The sequence below is a fragment of the Stomoxys calcitrans genome, chromosome 3 (assembly GCF_963082655.1).
Source record: "Stomoxys calcitrans chromosome 3, idStoCalc2.1, whole genome shotgun sequence".
Classification (NCBI taxonomy): Eukaryota; Metazoa; Arthropoda; class Insecta; order Diptera; family Muscidae; genus Stomoxys; species Stomoxys calcitrans.
In genome coordinates this window covers 173,410,771-173,431,566 of record NC_081554.1, presented here as the reverse complement: position 1 = coordinate 173,431,566, position 20,796 = coordinate 173,410,771, and the positions used below count along the sequence as shown (strand labels likewise).

Genomic DNA, 20,796 nt, shown 5'->3' with positions numbered 1-20,796 from the left:
TCGCAGATCGGTTTATATGGCAGCTATATCTGGTTATGAACCGATTTGAACCTTATTTGACACAGTTGTTGGAAGTAAGAATAAAATACGTCATGCAAAATATCAGCCAAATCGGATAAGAATTGCGCCTTTTAGAAGCTCAAGAAGTCAAGTCCCCAGATCTGTTTATATGACAGCTATATCAGGTTATGAACCGATTTGAACCTTACTTGGCACATTTGTTGGATATCATAACAAAATACTCAATAAGAATTGAGCACTCTAGAGGCTCAAGAAGTCAAAACCCAAGCTCGGATTATATGGCAGCTATTTCAAAACATGGACCGATATGGCCCATTTACAATACCAACCGACCTACACTAATAAGAAGTATTTGTGCAAAATTTCAAGCGGCTAGCGGAAGTTAGCGTTCTTTCGACAGACAGACGGACGGGCATGGCTAGAACGACATAAAATATCGCGACGATCAAGAATATATGTACTTTATGGGGTCTCAGACGAATATTTCGAGTGGTTACAAACAGAATGTCATAATTATTATACCCCTCCTCCTATGGTGGAGGGTATAATAAAATAAAATAATTCCCTTCTGCTCATCACACATCAATTTTCTCCCCATTGCTATGACTTGCTGCCAGCCTACATCTAAAACTGGTCTCTGAGTAAACTTTACTTCAACACCCTGTCTAAGTTTGGTTGTTTTGATATTACAAGCTCAAGGACCAAAACGAGAGAAAAGAAAACGAAAAGAAAAATATGTACCAATATGTTTACACATGACAGCTGCATGGAGATAAGTGAAGGATATGTGGGAGAAGTGGAAAACAAAAAAATTTGTTACAAGATGTTTAACTTATAGGCAACTAGAAATTCTGTAAGGATTAGTTGTTATTGGGCAAATGGATAGATACGAATGAAGGAACAAAAGAATAAGATAAACAAGAAAATACATCAATTTAGCCCTGGGCTAATCGTTTAATAACCTTTCCTTTGGAAAAGGTAGTTTTAGCACCTTTTCCCTTGGGAAAGAGTAGTTAAAGTACCCTTTCCATTGGGAAAGGGTAGTTTTAGTGCCCTTTCCTTTGAAAAAGGTAGTTTTTGTGCACTTCCTTTGGGAAAGGGTAGTTTAAGTACCATTTCCTTTGTAAAAGGGTGGTTTTAGTACCCTTTCCTTTGAAAACGATTAGTTATAGTATCCTTTCTTTAGGGAAATGGTAGCTTTAGTACCCTTTCTCTTGGGAAAGGGTAGTTTTAGTACCCTTTCCTTTGGAAAAGGGTAGGTTTAGTACCCTTTCCTTTGGAAAAGGGTAGTTTTAGTACCCTTTCCTTTGGAAAAGGGTATTTTTAGTACCCTTTCCCTTAGAAAAGGGTAGTCTTAGTACCCTTTCCTTTGGAAAATGGTAGTTATAGTACCCTTTCCATTTGGAAAAGGGTGGTTTTAGTACCCTTTCCATTGGAAAAGTGTAGTTTTATTACCCTTTAGTTTGGGAAAGGGTAGTTTTAGTACCCTTTCCTTTGAAAAAGATTAGTTATAGTACCCTTTCTTTTTGGAAAGGGTAGTTTTAGTACCCTTCTCTTGGGAAAGGGTAGTTTTAGTACCCCTTCTCTTTTTTTAGTACCCCTTCTTTAAGTACCCTTTCCTTTGGAAAGGGCTAGTTTTAGTACCCTTTCCTTTGGAAAAGGGTAGTTTTAGTACCCTTTCCTTTGAAAAAGGGTAGGTTTAGTACCCTTTCCTTTGGAAAAGGGTAGTTTTAGTAACCTTTCCTTTGGAAAAGGGTAGTTTTAGTACCCTTTCCTTTAGAAAAGGGTAGTCTTAGTACCCTTTCCTTTGGAAAAGGGTAGTTTTTGTACCCTTTCCTTTGGAAAATGGTAGTTATAGTACACTTTCCATTTGGAAAAGGGTGGTTTTAGTACCCTTTCCTTTGAAAAAGGGTAGATTTTGTGCACTTCCTTTGGGAAAGGGCAGTTTAAGTACACTTTACTTTGTAAAAGGGTAGTTTTAGTACCCTTTCCTTTGTAAAAGGGTAGTTTTAGTACCCTTTCCTTTGAAAAAGATTAGTTATAGAACCCTTTCTTTTTGGAAAGGGTAGTTTTAGTACCCTTCTCTTGGGAAAGGGTAGTTTTCGTACCCTTTCCTTTGGAAATGGGTAGTTTTAGTACCCTTTCCTTTGGAAAAGGGTAGCTTTAGTACCCTTTCCTTTGGGAAAGGGTAGTTTTAGTACCCTTTCCTTTGGAAAAGGGTAGTATTTGTGCCCTTCCTTTGGAAAAGGGCAGTTTTAGTACCCTTTTCTTTGGTATATATATTCCTGATCGTCATGACATTTTAAGTCGATCTAGCCATGTCCGTCCGTCTGTCTGTCGAAAGCACGCTAACTTTCGAAGGAATAAAACTAGGCGCTTGAAATTTTGCACAAATTCCTTTTATTAGTGTAGGTCGGTTGGGAGTGTAAGTGGGCCAAATCGGTCCATGTTTTGATACAGCTGCTATATAAACCGATCTTGGGTCCTGACATCTTAAGCCTCTAGAGGGCACAATTCACTTCCGATTTGACTGAAATTTTGCATGCGATGTGTTGTTATGACTTCCAATAACTATGCTAAGTATGGTGCAATCGGTACATAACCTGATGTAGCTGCTATATAAACCGATCTGGGATCTTGACTGCTTGAGCCTCTTGAGGGAGCAATTCTCATCCGACTTGGCAGAAATTTTGTACAACGGCTTCTCTCATGACCTTCAACATACGTGTCTAATAAACCGATCTCCCGATTTAGCTTCTTGAGTCCCTACAAGGCGCAATTCTTATCCAAATGAACTGATAGCACAATGACTTCTACAATGTTCAGCATTCATTTATGGTCCGAATCGGATTATAACTTGATATAGCTCCAATAGCATAACAGTTCTTATTCAATATTCTTTGTTTACCTAAAAAGAGATACCGCGCATAGAACTGGACAAATGCGATCCATGATGGAGGGTATATAAGATTCGGCCCGGCCGAACTTAGCACACTCGTTTTAGAGACGTTTTAGAGACAATATCAAAATTTTGTCTTTAGAGTAAATTTTTAAGAAATTTTAATTTGTGGTCGGCTAATTGAAGATTTGATTTTTGTTTTTGTCCGTCCGTCTATTGAAATCACGATAGCGGAAGAACGCTTAGAGCTAGCCACTTGAAATTTCCACAGGTATTGTTATATTGTCGATGTAGGTCGTTGTTGATTGCAAATGGGCCATATCGGTTCAGATTCGGATATAGCTCTCATATAAACCGATCTCCCGATTTGACTTCTTGAGCCCCTGGAAGACGCATTTTTGTGCGATTTGGCTGAAATTTTGCATGTAGTGTTCTTTCAACAACTATGTCAACTACGGTCCAAATCGGTTTATAACTTGATATTGCTCCCATATAAACCGATTTCCCGATTTGACTTCTTGAGCCCGTGGAAGTCACAATTTGTGTTTGATTTGTGTTCTAGTGTTCTGTAATAACTTGCAACAACAGTGCCAAGTACGGTCTAAATCGGTCAAGAACCTGATATAGCTACCATATGAACCGATCTCCCGGTTTGATTTCTGGAGCCCCTGAAAGCCTCAATTTTCCCCTGAAAGCCTGAAATTTTGCACATAGTATTCTGTTATGACTCTCAGCAACTTTGCCAAGTACGGTTTAAATCGGTCAAGAACATACTATAGCTCCCATATAAACCGATCTCCCGATTTGATTTCTTGAGCACCCGGAAGCCTCAATTTTAATCCGATTTGGCTGAAGTTTTGCATGAGGTGTTCTGTTATGACTTTCAACAACTGTGCCAAGTACGGTCCAATAACTATATAACTATAACTAGATACAGCTCCCATATTTTAGAAAAATCCATGAAGGTGGGATTCGGCCGAGCTGAATCTTGGGAATCTTATTCTGTTGTTTTTGGTTGTTTTTCATTAGTGACGTTGAGCAGGAGAATTGAATGGAAGCCCAAAAAATCATTCGTAAGGCCGAGGTGACCAAATTTGAGGGCCCATTAATAGGATTCAGGAACCTTTAGAGCCCATAAATTTCATATATAATTTTGTAAATTTCCCAGAGATATCTCTGTCTGTTTAAAAATGACAGACTTACTTCCTTTTTTTTCTTTACCCAGGCCATAACAAAGCACCCACAATATGGGGTTCCCAAGTTGACGCAAAAAGTCGACTTTAAGACATTTCGACTTTTATGAAAATAGCAAAAGACTTATTATTACAAAAAGTCGACTTTTCGACTTTATCAAAGCCGACTTTTGCAAAAGTAGACGTGACGACTCTTTGTCAAAATTTTCTAAATAACTTTCTATTTCCTATAAGTCTTCGAAGACTTTTGCCATGAAGATATAATCAATTTCTTTGTATTTTCATAAAAGGGAGTTTTTAGGAAGAATTTAAAATGCAAAATTGGCGCATTTTAACATCAAAACTACCCAGCTATCTCAAAGCCAATATGGCTTATTGCAGAAGTTTCCACATTTCCGTTTATTTTCTCCCTTTGTGTAATTGAATTGAAGGTTGAAATGCTATAATCTAGCCGACTTTCAATTAGTGTTATGATATGGCCCATTTGCAATCCCCAACGACCTAAATCAATATTAAATATCTGTGCAAAATTTCAAGCGGCTAGCTGTACGCTTTCACCTGCTATCGTGATTTCGACAGACGGAAGGACATGGCGAAATCGACTCCGGATGTCGAGACGACCAAGAATATATAAACTTTATGGGGTCCTAGTTCAATATTTCGTGATTTTACAAACGAATTGACTAGATTAGTATAACAACATCCTATGGTGGTTGGTATAAAAGTCACAGTTTGGTGTGGCTTATGGGCTGGTGGCATCATTGGCTCGTACTTCTTCAAAGATGATGCGAATAGTAACGTAACTATGAGTGGTGAGCGCTATCGTGAAATGATATCCAACTTTTTTTTTGCCCAAAATGCAAGAGCTTGAATTGCATGACATGTGGTTACAACAAGACGGTGCCACATGCCACGCAGCATGCGTAACAATGGACTTACTGAAAAGAATGTCAACATTGTTGGAAAAACAATTGAAAATAAAAATTTTGCCATAAAAATCAAATTGTTTGAGTTTTTTGTTCCACTTTTTTACACACACACACACAATGAAACACAATTAAATTCTTTAGCATTTATTAAATGCCATTCACTTTGCCCATAATCAATGAGCAATTTGACAACCTAATCGTTTATAAATCTATTATTTGTCAAAAATAATGCAATTGTTGCTGTCATGTTTAAGCCAAAATGATGTCATGTCATCATCATCATCATCATCGCCATCACCATCAACAACTTCAGCATCCTCAAACATTAGAGCAAGAGCCAAAAACCTACCATAACCACTAGACCCATATACACACACTAACGCCCACCCTCGCAACCATAGAAAATTCGAAAATCCCATTGAAATGGGCAAAAATAAAGGCATAAAGTGTAAACACTTTTCCACTTTCGAGATGGGATAATTCATGTAATCCGCTATTAGATTGTTTTGGAAAAATGGTTTATGCTGATGTTGCTGCCACATCCGCAGTCTCCATGCCACATGCCCTTTAAGCCTCGACTAGTTCGTGCCAGCAGAGCCGCAACAACCACCTCAACATAATTCACCACTTTTGGCCTTTGAACATCGAAACTTTTTCACTCTTTCAAAATCATGGCATAAAGGTTTTTCGAAATACTCATACCTTGTGCTCGTTGCTTTTGTTTGTTTCGCATTTGCCATACCCGTCTTTCCCCTTGAACCATTTTCACTTCCACTTGGGAGGTCCTTCCTTCATTCGTTGTTATCCTCCAACGCGATAGACACTGCCATTGTGTGTGTGTGAGTGTGTGTGGTTCGTTTTGGGACAATGTGTTCAGGTTCCCACATTCTGACAGAGGATTCTCACTTTTATGATTATTTTCATGGACTATTATTTTCCATCCACCTTTTGTTAAAGTTGTAGAGGAAAATTTCTGAATTTTGCATGGCTAGGCCCTCGAGGAAAAACTTAGAAAAAAATATAAAAACATAAAAAAATATGGAATTTTATATCAAAATCAAGTGCAAAAGAAAGCTCATTGCCTTGAAAACAGGGTACATTAGTTTTTTACATACCCCGGGGGCGAACACTCCCTATTACCCAAATTTTCATAAAACGTTTAGGGGTGGGGCAAGATTTGCGTGGTTGTATACCCTTTACGCCCTTTCTGTGTTAAACATTCTTATTAAATTTGAGATTAAGTGTATGAGGGGAGCGCCCCACCCGCAAAACCCCCAAACGGGCATTTAAGGAGATTGGGACAGTATGAAACTTAAATGATAAGCTTTCGGGAGCATAGCATGAATCAGATATCCAGAATCCCAATTCTTAGGAACTGTTAGGAATCCCAACAGTTTAGGATGAAGTGTCTGGGGCTAGCGCGCCACCCTCAAGATGCCCCTAGAGGGGGATCTAACAACTAAAAAGTAACCTCGAAAAAGAAAATCGAAGTTAAGAACTCCGTGCAACTTACAAAATCCTTAATTGTTTTCCATGCCAGGCCCCTACTTTGGTTTATGTCTGGTATTGTGTCCCCACCTAAGTACTGGTATCTGTAAGACGCGAAAGCCGATTAATGACATAGGAAATGCTCCAACGTCTCATCATCTTCCCCGGATGCCCTACACATGCTGTCACTTACCGCACCGATTGAGATTAAGTGTATGAGGGGAGCGCCCCACCCGAAAAACCCCCGAACGGGCATTTAAGACGGTTGGGGCAATATGAAACTTAAATGAGAAGCTTTCGGGAGCATAGCATGAATCAGATATCCAGAATCCCAATTCTTAGGAACTGTTAGGAATCCCAACAGTTTAGGATGAAGTGTCTGGGGCTAGCGCCCCACCTTCAAGATACCCCTAGAGGGGGATCTATCAACTAAAAAGTAACCTCGAAAAAGAAAATCGAAGTTAAGAACTCCGTGCTACTTACAAAATCCTTAATTGTTTTCCATTTGGTTTATGTCTGGTATTGTGTCCCCACCTAAGTACTGGTATCTGTAAGACGCGAAAGCCGGTTAATGACATAGGAAATGCTCCAACGTCTCATCATCTTCCCCGGATGCCCTACACATGCTGTCACTTACCGCACCGAATGAGATTAAGTGTATGAGGGGAGCGCCCCACCCGAAAAACCCCCGAACGGGCATTTAAGACGGTTGGGGCAATTTGAAACTTAAATGAGAAGGCTTTGGGAGCGTAGCATGAATCAGATATTCAAAATTGGGACCAACAGTTTAGGATCTAAAAACTTAAAAATAACCTGGAAAAAAAAATCTCGTCTACTCACTATCAGGATCCCCACCCATAGGATTTTAGTCGTCCTACCAACCGTTTCGCTGTTCCACAGTGTTGCATGAGCATTCGTCGCACACGCCATTAACTCGGACTGCGTCGACCGGAAAGGGTTCGGGTTAACTAAAATTATTGACGGCAGTCCTCTGACCTTCACTGCCAAATCGTCTGCCCTTTGATTCCCTTACTCCGTTGTGGCCCGGCACCTAAACGATGCGGATGTTGCCATCCTCGAAGAGGGCGTTAATCTTCTTCTCACACTGCAAAACTGTTCGTGACCTAACCGTCCTGGTTGTTATTGTCCTTACGTCGATTTTACTGTCCGTAAAGATGTTCACACTCGACGTCCTAGCGTAAGCACCACACCACCTCACGCATTCCATGATCGCCCGGATCTCCGCCTGTAGGACCGTACTATGGTCAGGCACCCTAAAACATATCTCAGTCCCTGGGTTCTCAATGTAGACCCCCAGGCCCACTGTGTCCTCTAGCTTTGATCCATCCATGTCACATGATCTTCCAGATGGTAATGCTAGGGTTCCGTCAATCCAAGACTGTACCGCTGGCAGCAGTGCCTTGCACTCGACCTCGCGGTTCATCTCAAGTATCCGATCGGTAACCTCCTTCCTTTCTTCCAGTTTTCCTATCTTCGCCTCGATTATACCGCGTTGGGACTTAAACGAAAGATCTTTGGGAGTAGAGAACGAATCTGATATCCAAATTTGGAGATTACGTGTCTGGGGGAGTGCCCCACCTGCAAAACCCCAAGAGGGCATTTAAGCTGATCGGGACAATATGGAATGAAAGGTCTTTGGGAGTAAATGACGAATCAGATATCAAAATTTGGGCTTAAGAGTTTGGGATCTAGTATATGGGGGGAATGCCCTACCCGCAATTACCAACCAGGCATTTTAGCGGATCGAGAATGTATGGAATTTAAACGAAAGCTCTTAGAGTGTAGAAAATTAATCAGATATCCAAATTCATGCCCAAGAGTTTTGGATCAAGTGTCAAGGGAGCTCCCCACCCACAAAACCCAAAGGGGGCTTTTAAGATGATCGGGACAGTACTGGGCTCAAATGAAAGGTATTTGGCAGTAAATAGCGAAACAGGTATCAAAATTTGGGCTTAAGATTTTGGGATCTAGTATCTGGGGTGAATGCCCTACCCGCAAAACCCAATCAGGGCAATTTTGCTGATCGTGACAATAGGGTGCTCAAATGAAAGGTCTTTGGAAATACAGCATGAATCAGATATCCAAATTTGGAACCAGGAGTTTGGGATCAAGTATTTAGGGAAGCTCCCCACATGGAAAACCCACAAGAGGACATTTAAGTCGATCGCTACAAAATAGTACTTAAATGGCAAGCCTTTGGAAGCAGAGAATTAATCAGATATCAAAATTTGGGGATAAAGTGCCAGGGGGAGCGCCTCCCAACAGGGAATTAAAGCTGATAGGGACATTATAGGGCTCAATTGAAAGATCTTTGGGAGTAAAGAAGGAGTCAGATATCCAAATTATCCCAATTTGTGTAGTGCTCGGATTGCAGCACAGGGGACGTGGGTTCGATTCCCACCAGAGGCCTTGGTCAGCCGCTACTTTGGTATAACAATGGACTTCAAATTGTCTAAGAGAGTCTTTAAAGGACGCAACTCTAAACTAATCTAACCAAACCCATCTGGGGGAGTGCCCTACCAGTCACCCTCAAGTAGGCTTTTAAGCCGATCGAGACAATATGGAACTGAAATGAAAGAACTTGGGGAGTAGAAAACGAATCAGATATCCAAATTCATGCCCAAGAGTTTGGAATTAAGCGTCTTGGGGAAGCGCCCCACCCGCAAAACACCCCAAGCGAGCATTTAAGCATATCGGGACAATATGGGACTTTTATGAAAGATCATTGGGAGAAGAGAATGAATCACATATTCAAATTTGAGCCAAAGAGCTTGGGATCATGAGTCCGGAGGGGAACGGCCTGGTCCTATATTTTTCCGATCGAAAAAATAGTAGAGAAGAGTAGATAGTCGTGTATCCAAATTTGGGTCAATGGGGTCGCTTGGGATTGTAAATGAGCTATATCGGTCCATGTCTTCACATTGCTACCATATAAACCGATCTTGGATCTTGACTTCTTGAGCCACTAGAGGGCACAATTCTTATCCGATTTGGCTGCAATTTTGCATTAGGTGTTTCGTTATGCCTTCCAACAACTGTACTGCGTATGGTTGAAATCGGTCTATAACCTGATATAGCTGCCATATAAACCTATCAGGGGTCTTGACTTCTTGAGCCACTAGAGGGCGCATTTATTATTCGATTTGTCTGAAATTTTGCATGAGGTGTTTTGTTATGACTTTCAACTGATGTGGTGAGTATGCTTCAAATCAGTACATATCCTGGTATAGCTGCAATATAAACCGATGTGGGGTCTTGAGTCTCTACAGGGAGCAGTTTCTATCCGATTTGGATGAAATTTTGCATGACGTTTTTTGTTATGAATAATTGAAATCGGTCTATATCCTGATATAGCTGCCATATAAACCGATCTGGGGTCTTGACTTCTTGAGCCTCTAAAGGGCGCAATTTCTATCCGATTTGACTAAGAATAGTTGAAATCGGTCTATAACCTGATATAGCTGCCATATAAACCGATCTGGGGTCTTGACTTTTTGAGCCTCTAAAGGGCGCAAGTATTATCCGATTTGGCTGAAATTTTTTACAATGGCTCCCCTATAAACCGATCTCCCTATTTTACTTCTTCAGCCCCTAAAGTGCGCAATTCTTACTAGATTTTTCTTATTTTCATTTTTCTTTGAGTGTATTTTTACATTTGTGCTAAGTTCTAGCACAATTTCTATAAATATTTCTATATCTATACTTTTTCAATTATTTGTTTATTTGTATCGCTAAAAACGCCATACCTTCTCTTCTGTGGGCTGCTATTGCCCTCCGAAATGGCCACAGAAAACTTTCATCAATAGCTGGAATCCCCCCACTCCCCACACCTTTTGTCGACCATTTGAATGGTCTGGTTAGGTCAGTTCATAGCTAATCGCCTTTTGTGTCTTTATGCTACATTTAATATTGGCTTAAAAGCTTTAAAGTTAGCATTGAACTTTTATTTGAAATCCAATGTTTAATTGGTAATGCTATGAAAAGTCGCAAACAATTTTTGATTCTGGGATATTTAAAATGGGGAAAAGTTTTATTTTCCAGATGCGAAAATAGCTTGAAATAAATTTTGTCTGGCAGATGGATTTAACCCCATTTGGGATTAAATTAAAAAAAAAATATTTCTACATATACAATATTTGGCTAGATGGAAAATTAAAAAAATATATTAGAAGAAAATTTAAAAAATTATGTTTTTTTGTTGTTGGAAGAATGAAACTTCATTGAAAAATAGAGGTTATGCACTCCATTCCTCCAAAAGCTTATGCTCAAATTTCGGCAAGAACATTTATCGGTGATGCATATTACTAAGCTTATGGAAAGAGGGTATTCTTACAGCAAACTTAAATACTAACGGCCTTATTCACAAAACTTTTGAAGCCTTGAAATAGGTTCATTAGATAGTTCTATAAAGGAAATATGTCGAATAAACCTAATTCAAATCTATTGGGTTGCCCAAAAAGTAATTGCGGATTTTTTAAAAGAAAGAAAATGCATTTTTAATAAAACTTAGAATGAACTTCAATCAAATATACTTTTTTTACACTTTTTTTCTAAATCAAGCTAAAAGTAACAACTGATAACTGACAGAAGAAAGAATGCCATTACAGAGTCACAAGCTGTGAAAAAATTTGTCAACGCCGACTATATGAAAAATCAGCAATTACTTTTTGGGCAACCCAATACATTAAGTTTTGTGAATAAGGCCGTAAAACTTTTACTGATATGAGGAAAGTTCCCTCTGCTTCATACTGAGCACCATCTTTCGAACTTAGAACTTAGAACTCTGAAGCAACTGAAGAGCGAAATTCTAATAGGAATTCGAAGAAATTTCGTATGTGGCCTTCTGTGTTAGCTTCCAATGTCCTCGTTAATTATGGTATGCAACACGTTAAGGTTAAATGGGTAGCCCACCATAAAGATGGGTTCATTCGGTGGCCTATGGGCTCTAGAGACCCCACATAAAATCTAAAGTCTCGTCTCTAAGGGATAAGGAGAAACCAAAACACAATTAAAAAGGCGTTAAGTTCGGCTCGGCCGAACTTTGAGTACCCATCACCTCGGGTATATATGTAAACCATCTTTCGTCAAAATCAGATGAAAAATGCATACCTTATGCCCCATAGCAGCTATATCGATATATGTTCCGATTTGGAGCAAATACTAATAAGTAGAAGTTATTGTTCAATTGTGTACAACAAAATATTGGTCTTTTTAGTAGCTATATCTAAAAATAAACCGATCTGAACCATAAAGGACGCGGATGTCGAAAAGCCTAACATAAGTCACTGTGTCAAATTTCAGTGAAATCGGATAATAAATGTGGCTTTTGTAGTGTAATAAATGTGGCAAGTTTAAGAGAAGGGCCTAACACAACTCACTGTCCCAAGTTTTGGCGACATCGAACAGTAAATGAACCTTTTATGGACCCAAAACCTTTAATCGAATTATCGGTCTGTATGGCAGCTATATGGCAGCTATATCCAAATCTGGGACGATCTGAGACAAATTGAAGAAGAATTTCAAAGAGCCTAACACAACTCACTGCCCCAAATTTCGGCAACATCGGACAATAAATATATTCAAATCTGGACAGATCTGGGCCAAGTTAAAAAGAAATTTCGAAGGGCCTAACACAACTCACTGTCCCAAATTTCGGCGACATCCGACAATAAATGCGCCTTTTAGGGGCGCAAGACCCTAAATGGAGAGATCGGTCTATATGGCAGCTATATCCAAATCTGGACCGATCTGAGCCAAATTCGAGAAGAATGTCGAAAGGCCTAACTTAACTCACTGTCCCAAATTTCAGCGATATCGGACAATAAATGCGCCTTTTATGGGTCCAAAACCTTAAACCGAGAGATCGGGTTATATGACAGCTACATCCAAATCTGGACCGATCTGGACCAAATTACAGAGACAAATAAAAGATGAATGTTGACGGGCCTAACACAACTCACTGTCCCCGAATTCGGCGAAATCGGATAATAAATGCGCCTTTTATGGACCCAAGACCTTAAATCGAGAGATGGGTCTATATGGCAGCTATATCCCAATCTAGACCGATCTGTGTCATATTGCAGAAGTATGTCTAGGGGGTTAAATTAACTGACTGTCCCAAATCTTAACGACATCGGACAATAAATGCGCCTTTTATGGACCCAAGACCTCAAATCGAGAGATGGGTCTATATGGCAGCTATATCCAAATCTGGGACGATCTGGGCCAAATTCAAGAAGAATGTCGAAGGGCCTAACCTAACTCACTGTCCTAAATTTCGGCAACATCGGACAATAAATGCACCCTTTATTGGCCCAAAAACTTAAATCGAGAGATCGGTCTATATGGTAGCTATATCCAAATCTGGACCGATGTGGGCCATGTTGAAGAGAAATGACAAATGGCCTAACACAAATCACTTTTTTGTAACCGAGTCCAGCATGCCGCAGTGCGACATCTCTTTGGCGTAAATTTTTTACATTACAGTGCATGGCATGGTACCTCGCAAATGTCGCCAGCATAAGAGGGGATAACCACCGCTATAAATTTTGTCCAATGTTCTTGCCAGGATTCGAATGCAGGCGTTCAGCGTCATGAATTCGATATCCATATTCAGAGATATGAGAGAGTTAAAGAAGGAGCAGGGGAGCAGGCCCGGTTCGGCTGGTATACATACATACATACATACATACATACATACATACATACACATACATGTATATAAATATTTTTTTTTTCGAAAATCAGGTTTTACCAAAGTTTGTCATATTTCGAAAGCCGCAAAGTTCCATGAACTTTCTATTGGTTGTTATTTCTTTAAGACTTAACCAATCCACCCAAAAAAAAATGCCAATAATTCATTACAACATTCTCCCTTAAAGACTTAAACTAAAAAAAAAACCTTCAACGTAAGCTGTTCTAAGTATTTCGACATCTTGCACAACCTGTGTAATTAAGCCTTTGGAGCTCCACTCCAAAGGCATAACATCATCGCTCGATGTGGTAAAGCATTATCATTATCCTTGTGGCATGTTCAACATTTACATTTTTAATGAGATTTTTCTGCAGAGTTTTCTGTAAAGGATTTCCCAACATCATCTCCATTGTCATGGAGGAAAACTGGCTCTCCGACACAAATTGCTACTCGTCATCTTATTATAAATCGTATTTTGCATAATTAATTCTATTTTCTTTAATAAAACAATGACAACAATAAAAGCGCTTGAGGTTGCTCCAACAAGGAAGCTGTCATTGTGTTTTTTACAATAAGTTGTTGTTTTAATACCAAACCAAAAATCACTTTACCAACATTTTCAACAACAACAAAAAAAAAACACAATTAGCCTTACTAAATTAACATCTCCCTTACTAAAGGGAGAGTGAATTTGGATAAAAGTCCTTTGGAGTCCTTTTGTTACTTACCATCTTTGTTCATGGCCGATTGAAAACATTTGGATAGACGACAGGCACGACACTGATTACGGTGTGTTTTATCCACGGGACATCGTCCTTTCATATCACCTGTAGCCTTACAGGTATAGATGCGATTGCGATGAATACTCCTTTTGAAGAACCCCGAACAACCTAAAGGGCAAATGAGAAAAAGGTTAAAAGAGAATTTCTATGAAAAAACAAGTAAAAAGGCATAAAGTTCGGCCGGGCCGAACTTTGGATACCCACCACCTGGGGTATATATGCAAAAACCCTTTCGTAACAATCCGGTGAAAATTGGATAACTTATGCACCCAAATTCAGCACGGACATTGAGCGTTTAATAATTATAAGTCACTATTGAATTTTGGATTTCAAATCTTATATATAAAAATCAATTTGTGTTTGTTTGTATGTTTGTGTGTTCCTTATAGACTCAGAAACGGCTGAACCGATTTTCTTGAAATTTTCACAGATGGTGCATAATGACCCCGTGGTGAAAATAGGGTACTACATTTTTTGATATCTGAAGGGGGGCGGACCCTCCCCCTTACCCTAATTTTCAAAACGCCAGATCTCGGAGATGGGTGGTGCGATTTAAGCGAAATTTTGTGTGCTCTCATATGGTACCCTAAAAATAAAAATTTGGTATCCAAATTTCGGATGGGGTACCTAGGGGGGCCACCCACCCTAAAACCTAACAAACATAAATTTGGACCAATCACGATAAAATGGGACTCAAATGAAAGGTATTTAGGATAAGAAAACGTATCTGATATCCAATTGTCGGACCAAGTGCTAGGGGGACCACCCCAAGCCCCAAAACACCCCTAAATCGGACATATTTACCGACCATGGCAATAAGGGACTCAAATGAAAGGTATTTGCGAGTAGAATACGAATCTGATATCCAAATGTGGGGCCACGTTTCTGGGGGTCCACCCTGGCCATGGGAATATGTGGCTTAAACAAAAGGTATTTGAATGTAGAATACGAATTTGATATCGAAATATGGGACCAAGGGTTTGGGGGCCGCCTCTCCCCAAAAACATCCCCAAAGGGTACAAATTTACGAACGTAGCAATATGGGGCTCAAATGAAAGGTCTTTGGGAGTAAAGCACGAATTTGATATCAATATTCAGGAAAAAAGACTATGGAGCCACTCCACCCCAACAACACCACCCAAATAGAAAGTATTTGCTGACTATTGCAATATGAGGCTCAAATAAGAGGGCTTTTAGAGTAAAACACGAATTCGATATATATTTTCAAGGCCAACTCACTGAGTGGCCGCCCATCCCCCAAAACACACCCCAAGCCGGTCATGTTTACCAACTATGGAAATATGGGAGTAGACCACATATCTGATACCAACATTAGGGACCAACTGTCTAGGGGACGTACCACCCACCACCCCCAAATAGGACGTATTTGCTCACCAAGACAATTTCGGTCTTAAAGAGAGTGGGAGAAAATATATTTAGTTTTTAGGGCCAGTACCCCAAACCGGATATATATGCTGACTTTTGCAATAAGGAGTTTCAATGAGATTAGAAATCGATAATGATATCCATTTTTGAGGCCAATGGCAATATGGTTCAAATAAATGATAAATAGATATATGAGAATAGGTCACGTTGCTGATATATTTTCAGGGCTTAATGTTGGGGGACCATGTTGGATAATGTTGGAGGCCACCGTAGTGCAAAGGTTAGCATGTCCGCCTATGACGCTGAACGCCTGGGTTCAAATCCTGGCGAGACCATCAGAAAAAATTTTCAACGGTGGTTTTCCCCACCTTATGCTGGCAACATTTGTGAGGTACTTTGCCATGTAAAACTTCTCTCCTAAGAGGTGTCGCACTGCGGCACGTCGTTCGTACTCGGCTATAAAAAGGAGGCCCCTTATCATTGAGTTTAAAAACTTGAATCGGACTGCACTCATTGATATGAGAGAAGTTTGTCTCTGTTCCTTAGTGGAATATTCATGGGCAAAATTTGCATTTGCAATGTGGGGGACCACCCCAATCCCCAAAACCCCCCCTAAATCGGGCATATTTACCTAGCATGTCAATGTGAAGCTTAAATACAAGGTATTGGGGGGTAGAGCAAGAATTGATACCCATTTTCGGGACCAATTCTCTGGGGGTCTACCCCTTCCCCAAAACACCCCCCAAAGGGCAAACATTTTTCCATGCCAATATTTGGCCCAAATGAAAGGTATTTGAGATTAGAAAACAAATTTGATAACCAATTTCGGGGCCATGTGTTTTGGGGACGCCTCATCGCGTAAACTTCCATTAAACCAATGGCAATATGGGATTTTAAAAAATGGTATTTGAGAGAAGAGCACGATGCTGATATTTTTTCAGGGCCAAAAGTCTGGGGCATCACCTCAACCCCGAAAACACCCCTAAATCAGATATCATGAGAATTTCGGGCTGAAATAAAGTATTTTAAGAATGGAATAAACCTTACATCCAAACTTAAATTCGTAGACCAATAAAGATCATATGGGATTCAGATAAAGGCACTTATATTGTTAAACTGTTAGGCAAGCGATATACTATTTTCGTAGCATGGTATTTCACTAAAAGCTCTTTAATTGTCGAAAATAAATATTCCAAATAAAATTTTGTTCCATATAAAGTAAAAGAAGGCGCAGCGGAGCGGACCCGGGCCCGCTAATATATATAATTTGTAGGGTCGGAAATTGATATTTCTATGTGTTGCCAAAGAAATGATGAATGAATATACCTCCTATCCTATGGTGGTGGGTATAACAAGTAAAAGCGTGCTAAGTTCGGCCGTGCCGAATCTTACATACCCTACACCATGGATCGCATTTGTCGAGTTCTTTTCCCGGTATCTCTTTTTGGGCAAACAAAGGAAAGGAAAGGATAAAAGATGGATGTGGCATCCTTTTGGAAATCACAGTCCTCCATGAAGACTCAGCACTGTCTGGTGTCTCCATTGCAGGAGGGATGGTTTGGTTTTCCCTGAGTACTTGAAAGCGGGGAGCTCTTTTTCTTCTTCAGAATTTTAGCTGTGTTATGCCCTTCAGAAGTTCTGATTCTCTTTCCTCCTTCCGTAGAAGTGCTTGATATTACAGTTCCATCCCTTCCATCATCCTGCACTTTAGCCCTATTGGCTGCCGGCACATACTCCTCTTTCTCTCTTGTAAGGACTCAAGAAGTCAAATCGGGAGATCGGTTTACGTGGAAGCTGTTCCAGGTTATAACAGAATACCGCATACAAAACTTCAGCCAAATCGAACAAAAATTGCGGCTTCCAGGGGCACAAGAAGTCAAATCGGAGCTATACCTAATTCTGAACCGATATGACCCATTTGCAATCACCAACGACCTACATCAATATTAAGTATCAGAACCGATTACCTTGAAATTTTCACAGATTGTGTAGGTTGGTCTGAAGGATATCGGAAGGGGGGCGGACCCTCCCCCTTACCCCAAAAGTCCTACCCAAAAATAAAAGTGCACCGATCGAGACAATATGGAACTCAAATGAAAGTTATTCAGGAGTAGAGTACGAATTTGAAATTAAAAATTGGTTCCAAGTAACTGGGGGGCCGCCCCAACACCAAAACGCCCTAAAATAGGTTCTTTGGACGATCATGACAATATGGGACTCAAATGAAAGGTATTCGGGAGTAGATTCCGAATGTGGGCAGGAAAGGAAAATAGGCTTTATAATTTGAGGATTTCGGAAGGGGGCTGACCCTCCCCCTTTACCCAAAAAACATCACCCAAAATCAAAAGTGCACCGATCGGGACAATACGGGTATCAAATGAAAGGTATTGGAAAAGAGAATACGAATATATATAGCAGCTACATATAAATACAGACCGATCTAATCCATACATAAGTATGATGTCTAGAAAATTCAAATATCCCACAGTTTCAAATTTTGAGCAAAACCGGATGAAGAATGAAGCTTTAATGGACATTAGACCCTTTATCGGAAAATCGGTCTATATAGCAACTACATCCAAATATGGTCCGATTTTACCCGTTCAAGAACTTAACCAGCGTGCATCAAAACGACGTATCTGTGTCAAATTTCAGCTCAATATCTCAATTTTTGAAGGCTGTAGAGTGATTACTACAGGCAGACGGACAGACAAACAGACATCGTCAAATCGTCTTAGAATCTTACGACAATCCAAATTATATATATACTTTTTAGGGTCGGAAATTGATATTTCGATGTGTTGCCAACGGAATGACTAAATGAATATACCCCCTATCCTACGGCGGTGGGTATAACAAGTAAAAGCGTGCTAAGTTCGGCCGGGCCGAATCTTATATACCCTTCACCATGGATCGCATTTTTCGAGCTCTTTCCCCGATATCTCTGTTTAGGCAAACAAAGGAAAGGAAATGATAAAAGAAAAGAATTGCTATGTTATTGGAGCTATATCAAGTTCAGGTCCGATTCGGACCATAATTTAAAATTTCAGCCAAATCGAATAAGGATTTCGGCCTTTAAAGGCGCAAAAAGTAGGATAGAGGAGCTGTATTAGGTTATAGTACTCCATATTCGACACGTATGTTGAAGGTTATGGGAGAAGCCGTTGCACAAAATTTCACCCAAATCAGATAATAACATACACAGTTGTTGAAAGTCATAACGAAACACGTCGTGCAAAATTTCAGCAAAATCGGATAAGAATTGCGTCCTCTAGTGGCTCAAGAAGTCAATATTCAAGATCGGTTTATAAGGCAGCTATATGAGGTTATGGAACGATTTGAACCATACTTGGCACAGTTGTTAGAAGTTGTGACGAAACACGTCATGCAAAATTTCAGCCAAATGGGACGAGTATTGCGCCATCTAGAGGGTCGGGAATTCAAGACCCAAGATCGGTTTATATGGCAGCTATATCAAAACATAGACCGATTTGGCCGATTCACAATCCCAACCGACCTACACTAATAAAAAGTATTTGTGCAAAATTTCAAGCGCCTAGCTTTACTCCTTTGAAAGTTAGCGTGCTTTCGACAGATAGACGGGCGGACGGACGGACAGACATGGCTAGATCAACATAAAATGTCATGACAATCAAGAATATATATACTTTATGGGGTCTGAGACGAATATTTCGAGGACTTACAAACAGAATGACGAAATTAGTATACCCCCATCCTATGGTGGAGGGTATAAAAAACATTTTTCAAGGGCATTACAATAATAAGAACAAACCACACAATTGTTGTCCGATTTGGTTAAAATTTTGCACGTGATGTTTTCTTATGATTTCCAACAACTGTGGTATAACCTGATATAGATTCCATATAAACCGATTGCCCTATTTGACTTCTTGAGCCCCTGTAAGCCACAATTTTTTCCCGATTTGGCCCAGTCCGGTGGAGGTTTATGGAAGTTTATCTGGATGACCTCAATCATTTGTCCTCCATTGGCTTCTTGGGAGTGGGTGATGGTCTCATCGTCTGCTTCCTGTTCTTTAGGCTGCATTGAATTTCCCGTTCTCGCACTGCCGGATGTTTTAATATTAGGATCTTTGCATATCATAGTCATCCAAAACTTGAGAAAGTCGGTGATGGGTTCATCATCGGGTCCCGTTCGTTTATTTGTATTGAATCTACCGTCCCTGCACTACCTGATGTTCCAATATTAAGATCTTTGCCTATACTAATCTTCCAAATCTTGGGTAAATGGTCTTCTTGGCATTAGGTAAAAGGTCCCATTGTCGGCTCCCTGTGCGTTTGGCGGCATAGAGTTCTCTGTCACTGCGCTGCATGATGTTTTAGCATTAGGCTCTTTATCCATCCTAATCTCGAGAAAGTGGTTGACCCGATAACGGGTCCTTGTTCCTTAGGTTGTGTTGGGTCTCTCGTGCCTCCACTGCCTGAAGTTTTAGTATTAGGATCTTTGCTTATCCTAGTCCTTCCAATATTGAGAGAGTCGGTGATTGTCTCATCGTCGGCCCCCTGTCCGTTAGGCTGCATTGAGTGTCCCACCACTGCACCGTCTGATGGCTCAATATGAGGATACTTGTCTTCCCAATCTTGAAAGAGACGGTCATAGACCCTTAAGTCTTAGCCAAACTTGTCACGGAGACTTGATTAATGCCCACCACAAGGAGAGTTCCTTCTCCCTGTGGAAAACCTCCCATTTCTCCACGGTCAAATCATGGTTTTGCTTGTTTAAGACTTCCACCATGCGTTCCGTCACGATTTCGCCGCCCACATACTTAATAAAGACCGTCGCCTTTGTAAGCTGTGGGATGTTCATGTTTTTCACAAGGTCGAACTTGCGCCCCAGGGAGTATGGATACTTCCAACGAGCTTTTTGATGGCATCAATACATTGAATGCATTCCGCTTGCACAAACCGCAGTGTTAAGATGTCCCCTCTATACTCGCAGCTCATAATTCGTATGGGTGGATCCCTTTCAGAGTTCAACACATGTTTGACAACCAGTTCGTTTACCAAATGTCTCCCCTGGACCGACAATCTGGTGGAATCCTCCCTGAGTACTTGAAAGCGGGGAGCTCTTTTTCTTCTTCAAAATTTTAGCAGTGTTATGCTCTTCAGAAGATCTGATTCTCTTTCCAGCTTCCGTAGAATTGCTTGAAATGACAGTTCCATCCCTTCCATCATCCTGCACTTTAGCCCGATTGGCTGCTGGTACATACTCCTCTTTCTCTATTGTAAGGACTGAAGAAGTCAAATCGGGAGATCGGTTTACGTGGGAACTGTACCAGGATATAGACCGACTTAGACCGTACTTGGCACAGTTGTTGGAAGTCATAACATAATTCCGCATACA

At 40.4% G+C, this 20,796-nt stretch overlaps 1 protein-coding gene across 1 annotated transcript in view; it reads right to left on the bottom strand.

Moving 5' to 3' along the window:
- LOC106083026 (protein dissatisfaction) overlaps nucleotides 1-20,796 on the bottom strand; it is an 89,054-nt gene that overhangs the window by 55,334 nt on the left and 12,924 nt on the right. The window contains exon 3 of the mRNA XM_059365697.1: nucleotides 13,974-14,135. Within this exon, the coding sequence (XP_059221680.1) occupies nucleotides 13,974-14,135 (162 nt within the window). The remainder of the gene's footprint in view (nucleotides 1-13,973; nucleotides 14,136-20,796) is intronic.